We start from the raw sequence: 12691 nt of genomic DNA on the forward strand, positions 1-12691 counted from the left end.
TTACGGGATGTGAAAACTAAACTCTGTCTCCATGCAGGGAAGGCCACGGGAAAAACAGCCAGTTTCCCAAATAACTGTCTGAGGAAGTTCAGCAACCCTGGAAACTTACTTCAGTAGACACATCTTGGTTCATTAGTTTGTACACCGTTTCCAGCTGCACAGAAAAACACCTTGACTGTGATTCAAAAAACATTACATTTATATGACACATAAAGGAACATCATTTAATACGAATAAAACCTCTTCACATTATCTAAATTAAAAGACACATTGAAGGGTGATTTAGTATAGATTGAATTCACTCCATTGTTGAATTCCCTACTTTCAATAGTGCATCTGAGGTCAGAGGTCTTTGCCCTTGTGTGCCCAGTTTTGTTCCCTATAAATTAATTAATGTGGAAGGAATGGACATCCTTAATCTCTATTGGATTTAATTCTGTGTTGAAAATGATCTTTGGTTCAATAAAAGACAACTGGGCATTCATTTTGGCTCTCATGCTGAAGTCCTGAGCCAAGCCACAGACTCTATGAACTAAAAGGAACAATTTATGTGTGAGTGTATTTTGCTTATTTTATTGTTCATAACTACAATTACTTTATATTAAAAGACCCTACATATAGGAGAATAATTTTCTCCTATATGCATTATAGGTATAAATATATTTTTTAAAATCTCTATTAAATTGTTTCATTCATTTGCAAACTTAACTTTAATGTTGTATTTAATTGGATTGTTTATAGTAATTCAAATATTTAAGAACTAATGCATCCACATAGTGACATTTTATCCATGAATCTATTCATCTTGACATCAAAAGGTAGACAGCATTTGAGGTGAAAATTAAAGAAACTATATCTGAATATCCTATTTTAGGCATCACGACTCCTCTCTCTTTTCCCACTGTGACAATTTTGCATGGTATTCAGAAAACTCCATATTTTTTGCTATATAATTATTATTATGACTTGTTTCTTCATGTTCTGTATGAATCAGGCACCCTCCAGGCTGAACTCTTGAGCTTATCCAAGAGCAAAGAGTAGGAAGATTTTATGAAAGCAACATGACCTAAGCAAAAATAATAATGTGATTACATTTATTTCAGTTAGTAAAGTGTTGAAAACCAGAGTATTATCCGCAGGCTTTATGTTTCTAAATGGCATCTGATTTATGACCATGTATGCCTGTCACTACCTTCATTGGTTTGCAGATTAAAGTTCTTTCATGGCTCTCAGGCTATGGAGATATTGGTTGGGGTTAAAGTGGTTTTCTTGTGTAGTTATTAAGCTAAGATATTGATCTTCAAATGCTGAAGTCATATCTTTGAAAACACACACCCATTGTTACATTTAAAAGTAACCCCTGGGAAGCCATTGAATGATAATCTTGTTTGGCCTTTGGACAAATTAAATGCTTTTTCAGAACACTGTTTTGAACTTTTAACCTCTATAAAATCCATTAGTGACCAAGACTCTCTAAGCACACACCACATCCCAAGAGAGATTAAGCCAAGCATAAAGCCTTTTTGTTTATTACACTTGGAAAACAAATATAAAAATATGTTGCTATATGATCAAGTAAATACAAAAAAATGTTTATCCATGTTTTCTAGAAAAAAAATTGCTTATTTTACTCTCAAAGATGTTGAAACATGCATAATTTCTTTGATAACATCTGTTTTATGCTATCAAATTCCATAAAATAATCAACATGTGGCTTTGTTGAGGAGCAATCTTGTTGACGGACATGATTAGCGAATAATAAAAGAACACAATGTGGTGTCCAGAGTGAAAGACTCCCCCCCCCTTTGAACAGACTCAAGCAAAACAGCTATTCAGCAGTGGGATGGATCCTGACTACTAAAGAGGAAGAGGGAGAGAGAGGTAGAGAGATGTAGACCAACAGTGAAGGTGAGAGAGAGAGAGAGCAAGAAATGGGGGAGTGGTGGGAGAGAGAAAGGAGGCGAGAAACGGAGTGAAAGGCTCCGCACGGCAGAATATAAATCTGTATGTTAACAGGACTAAAGCTCGGGGGTCTTGAGGTGGCTTTAGTGCTGATGCTGCTCGGGGGGTGCTTATAAAACCTCAAGAGGTGGTCTTCTTTCTTAACTGTGGATCTGTGCAAAAAAGGAAGTGGAACCCGTGGAATCAGTGAACGCCGGTGTGTCAGGCACGGTGGTGGGCTGGTCGGAGGTCTCTGACCCCCTCATTTTCATTTCTTGGAAGAAAAGAGAAGCGCTAAGAGACACCAGAGAAAAAGGAAGGTGACAGCGAGGGACCAGTGAGCCATTTCTCTCTTTATTACTCTCATTCAGAAAACCATTGCAGCCTATTATCAATGCGATGTAGAGGCATTCTCTCCGATTGGAGGAGGAAGGGTCCCATTGACTGCTGAGGCTTAGCGCCCCTCTTTAAACGCTAGTCCTTTTCATCTCATTCCCCCTCTCATTGCCTATATCCTTCTGTCTGCTGTTTTCTGTTCTCTTTCCTTGTCCCTTTCTTTTGACTCGACTCAGGAATCAGGAGACATTGCGTTTTTTTTTAGAAGTGGGTGTTTCTGTCATTGTTATTGGTGCCTCTGCAAAGGACAGCTGAGCGTGGAGAGTGAGAGACAGCTTTGGAGATAATAAAACGGCAAACTGAACGAAAAGGGGGAACCTGGCACTCCAGGAACAGCTGACAAACCAATGGCATGCGACGCACGATGAAAAGAAAAGTGTTACAGAGTCTGACAACCATTTTAAGGTAGCTATTTACTGAAAATATTTCTCCTTCTTGGAAGAAAAAAAAGAGACGGTGTGCCAAACATCAATGGTTACATTTTGCTTTTCCTGTTGCTAAGCGAAGTCTCTAACCTGAAGTTCGTTGAGAGTACTGAGCATCACTTTACAGCCATGAAAGGAAGCTCACAAGAAAGCATTGAAAGTGTCAGGCCCTCGAACCTGCAAGCATTTGCCAACATATCCACCCTCCATGGCATGAGTCACATATTTGCCTATGGACATATGACATTTCGTCGATTTCTTTGGACTATTTCTTTCTTGGGCTCATTAAGCTTACTGATGCTGGTCTGCATGGATCGGGTGTCGTATTACCTGGAGTATCCTCATGTCACCAAATTGGACGAAGTGGCAGCCACAAACCTCACCTTTCCTGCTGTCACCTTCTGCAACCTCAATGAATTTCGTTTCTCCAAAATCACTAAAAATGACCTTTATCATGTTGGAGAGCTCCTGGCCCTTCTTAACAATAATCACCAGATCGCCAACCCACATTTGGCTGAAGCTGAGGTTCTGGCTGTGCTAAAGGAAAAGGCGAACTTCCAGAACTTCAAGCCCAAGCTCTTCAATATGACAGATTTCTATAACCGAACAGGGCATGACATCAGTGACATGCTTCTGCAGTGCACCTTTCGGGGAGAGGAATGCTTCGCTGTAAATTTCACCACAGTAAGTCACCAGCTTACAATTTGTACTGTCTCTTTTTATTTATTTATTGTCAGAGTTGAGAGTTGGTCACTTTTTTATTTTTGGAGATGTTTAGATTGGGTTCCAGTTTCAACTGTGCAGTTTGTTTTCAAAAGTTGCCTCACTGCAGTAATTTTCTGCTCTAAGATGGAGGATATAGTAATTAAGTTTTTGTGAATGACTTGTAAAGCTTTCTTGCAAGTGTTGGCTTGCATCTCTTAGCCATGCAATGAACAAGTGCTGCAAACGTTTGAGATAAATATGTGTGTCCAAGGCACGCACCTTTGTTTTCTTAGTGATCTGTGAAGACAGCTCTCTGAATGACAGAAGCATTTTTCATATGTTTTGTAACTTGTGACTGCAATTCAAAAAAAAAACTTTTTGCCCAAAGGTTTTCCACTCATGTTAGAGAGGTAATTTGAGCATCATTGAAATTTTGTAATTTCCTCATAAACTTGTGGAGCAAGAAATTTGTCATCCTAATCCTATCTGATCTACTAGACATTATGCGTCACTACTTTGAAATGGTTTTCAGTTGTAACTACATAGGAGTAACAGCTTATTTCTCTGGTTATATTTTATTCCAGCAATGATAAGAAAAGGTGCTATAGTGCTGAATGTTTATCAAGCATTAGTCCTCACTGTCTGTCCAGTTGAGCTCTTCATTCACTGTACAACATTACTATGGTATAGATCTGTAAGAGTGAGGCAACAACTCCTATATTACCTGTCTAATATTATGGTCAAAGTAGCAAAGGCCTTTTAGTGAGTCAATGTGAGAACTGCTGGGTATCGCTGACAATCAGGTTAGACCTTCATAAATGTGACTTTTTGTGATAGTTTCTGCTTTTTTGAGACAGACTTGCCCATGTTTTCCTGGTACACGAATCTGTTTCTAGTAAGGACTGTCATCAGTATACAGGGTTTCTGGTTGATATGCAACTTTTTTAGATTGGTGTAACTTCTGAACTAAACTAAAAATGGCATGACTCATAATTTTCAATATATTTCATTCTAAGGAGATCAGTGAATTTTATTTTAGCAGTGGCTTAACAATTAGGCTGATCAATGCAGGTTGTCAGTACGTTATTTTATTGAAACAATTGCAAATTGATAAATATATTACTGTGTGTTTGTGAACATGGTTGTTGATGACAGACAGGCTGGTTTGAGAAACTGCTAGTGTCCTGGGATTTTCAGGCTGAACCCCCTTTATAATAATTGAGCATGATTTATTGTTCACCATGTCAATTCTTTTGTGACCACAGTTACATAAATTTTTTTCATAAGGATATTGTACCATGATATTCAAATAAGCTCAAATAATTCTAACTAGTTTATCAAAAATGACAATGACACTAGAGAACACTATACTCTAATAATGATTCAGTCATTAGATTTCAATTGACTGTTGTACCTTAGGTTTGTGGTGAAGTAGTAAACTTGCATATTAGATGTGCTGCGACTTCAGTTTTTTGTTGTTGTTTTTATTATGCTTGTCTGTCTTATCTTTTGAAGTCCAAACTTGAGAAATCAACATCTAACTTTATTTTTGTCTCTCAAATGAGTTGATTCCACTTAAAAATGTGATTGCATTACTGTGTTGCATCTTTAATCAACCGTGAAAGAAGTCTTCTGAGAAAGCTATTTTATAAGTGACTGACTACAATCTGCTGAGTTGATCAAGGCACTTCTCTTCTGAGATATTAATTTAATCCTGCTTTTTGATTTTTATGTCTTTTTAATTTGTGTCACAAATGTTGCAAATCGGATAGGCCTTCATTAGCATGTTTGTTTCCAAGCAGCACTCAGGAGTGTCGAGACAAACAGGAATTATTCATGGAAGGATAATTGCTTAACACAAAGTGTCAGCTGAGCTGGTGGTGGAAAAAAAAAGTTTGTGAAATAAGTCTTCCTGTGTGTCAACTTTCTTGTTGTTTTTCAGTAGATATCTCAGTGCAGAAATGTAAAATTCAGCCAGGCATCAAACTTGAACATTCTTGTTGGTACTCAGTAATCATTGTGGCAAATTCTTTGGGTGGAGTGCAGTGGAAAACCATAAATGTCATATGTGCTCAGTGGGCAGAGATGTGTTTGTCAGGAATCGGGTAGATTATACACCCATTTAGAAGACTATCTATTTATCATACTGTCTGATGATAATCTCAAACAACTAACTGCAAGCATGTGCTGCTTGCTCATTAGGAAATCAACAGTTCTTGACGAGATTCAAAAATTGTGTTCGGTTCATAAGAATTATTAAAAAAAATGTTAATTATTTATTTTGGGTGTTTATAAGTCCCATTTATTAAATAAATTTTAAGAAATTAAAAAGTTTTCATTCTTAATTATCTTAGCACACATTGCTTCTCCCAAGTTGAATTTCCAATGTCTTTATTTCATGTGATGAAGGAGTTCATGTAATCAATCAACATAAAGTTGAGCATAATTGCTAAGTGGAAGAGGAATGTTGTGTGTGACAAATACAAATCTGAAAAGTGTAGTGTGCATTTTATTCAGCCCCTGACATAAACTTAGCAACAAATTTTTGTTCCACATTTACAACCGTGGGATTTTTTTAAATTTTTTAAATTTTTTGGAGTATATCCTACCAGTTTTGCACATGTAGGGTGCATTCTCACAGTCTTGTTCTGTAGAGGTCTAGTCCATTAGGTCTGAAAGTTTGATTCTTTTGGGAAGGTGTCATTATGCTTGAACTTTGGTGCAGACTTGAGACTGAAATCATAGGTCTTGTTCCACTTCATGTGAACCAAATGCAGGGCGCATAGAGAAAAGGCAAGGAATTGTGGTTAAGCACAATCAAAATAAACGTGTGTAGCAAGATTTCCAAAGTCACATATGGAGGGAGAACATTTTAAAAACTCTGATGCATATGTGATCAAAATATATTACATATGCTGGTAAGCGCAAGACCAATCAAGTTTTAAAGCTAATTAGGAAGGAAGGGGAGGTTGTGGGTTTCATCCATACAGTAGAGCAGCACTGCACATAAGATAAATAAACTTAGCCATCAATATATATTGCATGCTGTTTTGGATTATTTTTAGAGGTTTCAGAGTAGAGTCAGAGTAAAACATTCATGCAGATATTATTTGTAAAAACATGAAAAATGTAGTATTCTTTGTCACAGTTGTGAGTTAGTTTGTGTTGATCTGTTGTATGAAATCTCAATCTCAATTTTGAGATTGTAACAAATTTTGAAAAGTTTTAGGGGAAGAAATACTTTTTCAAGGAAGAGTATCCTTTCATATTCTCATGTTGTCCTATATAACAGCAGATTTAATATTCACTGGAAGTATACTAATAAACATAAATTTTTTTTATTATTCAAATTCTTCTCACAGATGTGTTGAGGGATGGATTTACAATGCAAAGGACTGTGAGAGTGATGAGCTTTGACCTTGAATAAACGGTGGAAGAATTCCATTAATTCCTGGTTCAGCTGGGAAACAAAGCTTTCGAAATGTTTTCCATCATAATGGATGAGAGGCCAAGGGGAAACTGGCACCCTGCATTTCAAATGCTATTAGCCACCTTTCTGTCTTTTGTGGTTTTTGTCAGGCAAGCAATATCAGTTTAGCGGATATTAGCTGCGTTTGTCATTCCCAATTTAAAAACAAAACGACAAGATAACTTAGTTCTCCATCACCCACTTAATTTTTGGTGAATCTGGAATTATATTTTGCCTAGTTGGTTCACAAAAAAGATTATTTATCCACACAGAATGCAAGACAAATTATTCTGAGTTGCCAGAGCGATAGCTCTGGCATTAATAGAAATACTGACGGGTCTGTTGCTTTGTGACAAAATAATTGCTATGCACTTGATTCTTGTTTTTAAACTATGTAGTGGCATTTCTCAAAGTTTTCAGGCCTATGAACATTAGCAATGTCTTTTTGAGAAGCAGGCAGAAAATATTTGTCTTTGTGTTCGTAATTCATAATGTTGACTCTTTTGATTTCAACTGGTAAAATCCTGTAAATCAGTTCCTAATTTCAAACAGCGTCCCCCTCCACATGTATCAGCTTAAATTTTGTTTTAATTGCCTTCACCCAGGGGAGAGACTGTAATGAGAAATGATACCAGCAGTGCAAATTAGACAAAGTAAAATCTATTACACATTTGCAAACAATATTTAAATAATTTGTTTCTGTTTCTTTTGATGATTATCACTTGTAGGTCATAAAACCCCAAAATCAGTTAATCAGAATATCTGAATATGACATAAGATAAAAAAAAAAAAAAACAGTTATAAAAATTTTAATTTCAACCTTCTGAAAAGAATATCCATGCATTATATACTTAGTCAGGACCTCTTTTTAATGAATTACCTCATCAAGAGGTGGTTCTAAGGAGGAGTAATCAGTTATATTTAAATTTTCCAAGAAACTGTATCTGAACCTTTCAGCCATAATCAAATCATTTAATGTGATAAAATAAGTTTCACATTTTGAATTGATTTACTAAATTACTTTTGCTTTTGATAATATTCTTCCTTATTGAGATTTACCTGTTACTAATGTTTTATTAAGATGAACAAAGAATATCTGCACAAAATTTGTATGGATACTGTGGGAAATCCATGGCTGCAGTATTACAAATTGATTAATTCCAAATTCATGCTTTAGAACCAGTGCAAATGTGGTTGTTATGGATTCATGTTATGGATTGCTGTAAACATTTATTAGAAATGTTGTCAGTAATATGATTTAGAGTTTTTCTTTTTAAAGCCCTTCCTTTTCCACTTTTCTGTGAAAGAAGAAAGTATTTTTTTTTACCTGTGAAGAAGATTGAAATAGAGCTAACTCTGTCTTAATTTAAAGTTTCTGTAATTTGAAGTGAAAATAGATGGTAAGAAAAGGCCTTCATCCAGTGAGATTTATTGAGTTGCAGGGACTCTTGAAAACCCACATTTAACATTATGTAAATGACACCTGAGTTGATAACAGACCGCAGCCTATGATCAGGAGGTTGATTATCATAATCTGATGGTGTGGTAGCTCTTTCTCTTTAGTCTTGATACACCCTGGCAAGTTCTTCTTGGATACATCTCTGCTCAGTCTGGCAGAGATTGTAAAATCAGTATTCATCATCACATTTTTGCTGAAGCTCTGTCTTTAAGATGAGAGTCATCTTTCATCTTTATTCCCCGATGACAGCAGGGTGCCAAGAGGATAAAACATGGTTACAGCTGAGACTCAGACTGTCTGACCTATGGATCCACCGATAGATGAATAAAGTTTTTTAGGAAGAGGGTTAGAAATTTGAGAGAACAAATTCTGAAAATGTATAATAACTGAGCCAGAGAGGGTGTTTGTCAGGCACCGATGTCACAAATGGTGCTTAACAGCCTTACTGTGGTCATTGATAACTCAACTAAGGCAGCTAAAATACTTTCATAGCTTCTTTGTTAGTAAATTGGGTTGTTTCATTCATGGGAATCTGTGACAGCTCTAACTGTAGAGAAACGTTTCAATGATCCAAATGCGTCTGTTAATTTCCACAGTAATGAGCAAGATCAGATTTTTACAGGATCTTTTTTTATTATTTGTTCAAATCCAGAATCTTCCTGCTTTCCGTATGACGTGGATCAACTTGAATCAAACATATTGAGTGTCCTTCCTGTAGCTTCTCACAATAGTCTGCTGAAATTTGAATCAAACAGACCTTGAATAACTGCGTCAGGTTTTTAGGTTTTCTTACTTTTATACACCTTTTCTGCCCACATATTTTCAATGGAATTAAAGCTTTGTGATGAAAAGTATTTACATTAACTTTGCTGTCCTTAAGCCACTTTCTAACTAATTTGAAGATATTTGGTTCTTTGTCAAATTGGCATTGAGCAGGATGTAAATAATGTTGAAAATATTGCTTCAATATTTCTAAATGTCTTTTCCTCATGAGTCTATATATTTTGTTCAGTCCACCAATCCTTCCTTTAGCAACACATCCAGTACATGATTCTTGCACTGTTGTGCCTCACAACTGAAATTGTCTTCTCAAGTTTCCACTTTTTACCTCCATTATTGTCATAAGACCAATTTATTCAGCCCATGAGACATGTCTTAAAAAGAAAAGGAAACACAGATAGATGTAGGTAAATCTTGAGGATATGCAGAGGTAAAGCTTCATTACAGACAGACAATCATGGGAAACTTTTTTTGTGGAAAAGTTCCCATAGATGATCAAATGAATAAAGACTAGAAAGTGCAAAGGCACTGACTTAGAGTAAATGAACACAAACAATTAATCTGTTCTGCATAAATCCATTTAGACAGCAAAAAATTTACCACAACAAGAAGCAGACGTTCCGCATGTAAAACGTTCAGCTCCAGTCACTGATGCATCATCCTGCTGATTTGTTGGAACATATCCAACTTTGGAGTTCACGTGTCTGGAACAAGTATTTTTTAAATCTACATCATTAACGCATTAAATTTCAGAAGAATCTTCTACATATGCACAGTCCCACTGGCTGTTCAGCAGCAGAGACGGATGCAGTATGTGAACATTGTGAAGGCAGGGAAGAGGAAAGAAAAGAATGACACACTCAACTGAGTAATTTTTCACGTGTTTGTGAAGAGCTGGTGAGACACTGATGGAGCAAAAAACAAAACACCCGGAAATCAAAGCCACAGGAAGAGTGAAAAAAAAACCTAACAAACATGAAAATATCAACAGATCTGGTAATTACAGATCAGTTGTATACCAAAGAAATGTTTGATATGATGATCAATAATTTTGTCTTGGGTTTAGTCTGGATTTATAAGTTGTATTGATTTTTTGAAGTTGTCATGACAAATTTACTTTAAATACTTATAAGGAATTCTTTGAGTCAGCATGTAGTACTGATTTAATTCTCCAAACATCAATCACAAGTAAATGATCAAACATAGACTGCACAATACACTCACTGTAGAAATATGTTGGCAGGAAATATGTACATTTTGTCCAACATTAATTTATATGAAGGTCTATACTGTTGCTTGAATTAACAAGCAACAGCATATATTGGCAGCTTATTTGGAGCAGTCAGAGGAGCCACACTGAGATGTGGTCCAACCAGTTTCATAAATGTAGTTGATTAATCAATTGTCCTTCTTTGAAACCTGTTTTTTTATTTACATTTAAGTTTTTTGCTTAATGTCAGCATCACACAAAGAATGGAGATAGAGATGAAATACTAAAATCTTAGTATTTAAGCGAGAAAGGCTCTCTCACTAAAAGCAAATGTATTTTCTCATTTAATGGCTGCATTTTAGCATCAAAACAAATCTAAAAATAAATGTATAACATCTTTGATAAATACCATCTCTGATGACAGAAAAAACCCATCACTACATTAGGGATGATCTTTTGTTTAGGATAAATGTTTAGCTCACAAATTTGGAGTTGGGTAGAAAAAAGTACAGATATAGCAATGTTATTGTGAACATATGAAGTATACAATATATGCTGTTTTAGCTAAAAATAATTATATGTGCATTTTATTTGTTTCTTTTAGTATAAGAGCTAGACTGGTAATTAGATGCTTTCATTTCCGGTGTTTATTCTTCAAGGCAGCTCATGTCCCATTCTTCATTCTGCCCTGGGGAGTGCTTCTGTCCTCTCCATTAAAAGTCACAGACTCATTGAAAGGTGTAAAGGACCAATGGTTTGTTGTTTTTTGCACATGGATACAAACATGGTGGGTTGTCAATGCAACAACCCACCAAAACATCATTACATCACTGAGCGGAACTGAATTACAGCAATCTATAGATGTCTGTGTCCCCAGGTTGAACCATGCTGGGAAAGTACTGCATCAGTTCTGTAGGAGCTGAGTTAAGAGGAAAGGATTTCTTTAAAAATCGGCTTTGCCATAATTGTTGAACACCTTTGATGGTAAGCTTTGATGCTGAACAATTTACCTTGTTCAGCATGAGGGCATAAAACCAATATGCACTTAGTTATCAAATGTACACATCAGAACAGTTTAGGTAAATGCACCTGTGGTTTCTGCACTCTGATCAGAAAGAGATTGTGAACATGTGTTTATGAGGAAAGGGGTTCTATACCCTGCTGCAGGAGAGAATGAAAGAGTTTAATTTTCCTCTTACATTTTCAAACAGTTAAACATCATACCCAGCAGACTGCCTTCCTACAGAGCAAGATTGATAACAAAGGTTTCTTCTACTTTAGATGTCCTGTAAAAAAATAAAATAAAACTAAAGAATTCCAATTTATTTTTGGATATTTTTAGTACCTATGCTAAGAAAACTAAACTTTCTTAAAACAACCTCTCGGGTAAATTAAATGATTTTCTCCTTGGAGTCTCAGAACATGTGTGTCATTATCCGAATCAATTACAATTTCTCGACTGTTGCCAGTTATCGACTTCACCTTCGTGTGTTTGCGTGTGTGTGTTAGGTTGAGATACAAACACTCAGTTTCAAAGTTAGGCAAACATGTTTGGGATTTTAGCAGAGACACGACAAGCAATTATAAAAACATAAAACTAATGCAGAGGACACATGACAGTCATGATACTATTATACAAATATGTGTAAATTGTATACATTGAGTGTTAGTAAAAATATAGAATATTCTTCCCCAATGATTTGCCAATACAAAGAATAATAATTGATAAATTACACTGACCAAAGGGCCAACATATTTGTTGTCATTGCTTAACATAAATCAAATTCTTAAATACATTTGAATACACCAATATATATATATATATTTTTTTGCAGAGATAAAACAAACCTAAACACTTGATGATCAATTTTACATAAGTTCTTTCCTTTCTGTATTGTTGAAGGTGCTATGCTAGTTGGAGCTCAAATGAAGATGTAGTCAACGCCACTATCATTAGAAATAGTTTTGCACTATTCTAATATTCGTGAATACATTGCCTGCAGTTAAATATCAGTTTCCACAGCTGTGTGTTGTGGAAAGTTTGGATTTGTAAATTGGTTGTCATTGAGCATATTGTAAATCAACATATTTTTTACAATATTTTTATTGGAAAATGCATAAATCAAAATATATATATTTTTTTGTAAAAAAAAAAAGATAAAAATCTCATAACTGTATTTGTCATCAGAAGATTTTAGTTGCTTTGTACAACTGAAATCCAGATGTTATGATTAAACTTACAGAGTACTCGAGTAACCTTCTCTCAAAATACTTTTTTCCTCTTAATTGAATATTGTTTTGCATAG

The 12691-nt window shown here is 35.5% G+C and overlaps 1 protein-coding gene across 1 annotated transcript in view; it reads left to right on the forward strand.

Annotated features, from left to right (window-relative positions):
* Positions 1–1974: 1974 nt before the first annotated feature.
* The window catches only part of asic1c (acid-sensing (proton-gated) ion channel 1c), a 99828-nt gene continuing 89111 nt past the window's right edge, over positions 1975–12691 (forward strand). Inside the window, exon 1 of the mRNA XM_055032805.1 lies at positions 1975–3446. Within this exon, the coding sequence (XP_054888780.1) occupies positions 2892–3446 (555 nt within the window). The 5' untranslated portion in view covers positions 1975–2891. The remainder of the gene's footprint in view (positions 3447–12691) is intronic.

The sequence above is a fragment of the Poeciliopsis prolifica genome, unplaced genomic scaffold (assembly GCF_027474105.1).
Source record: "Poeciliopsis prolifica strain line A6 unplaced genomic scaffold, Auburn_PproV2 SCAFFOLD008, whole genome shotgun sequence".
Classification (NCBI taxonomy): domain Eukaryota; kingdom Metazoa; phylum Chordata; class Actinopteri; order Cyprinodontiformes; family Poeciliidae; genus Poeciliopsis; species Poeciliopsis prolifica.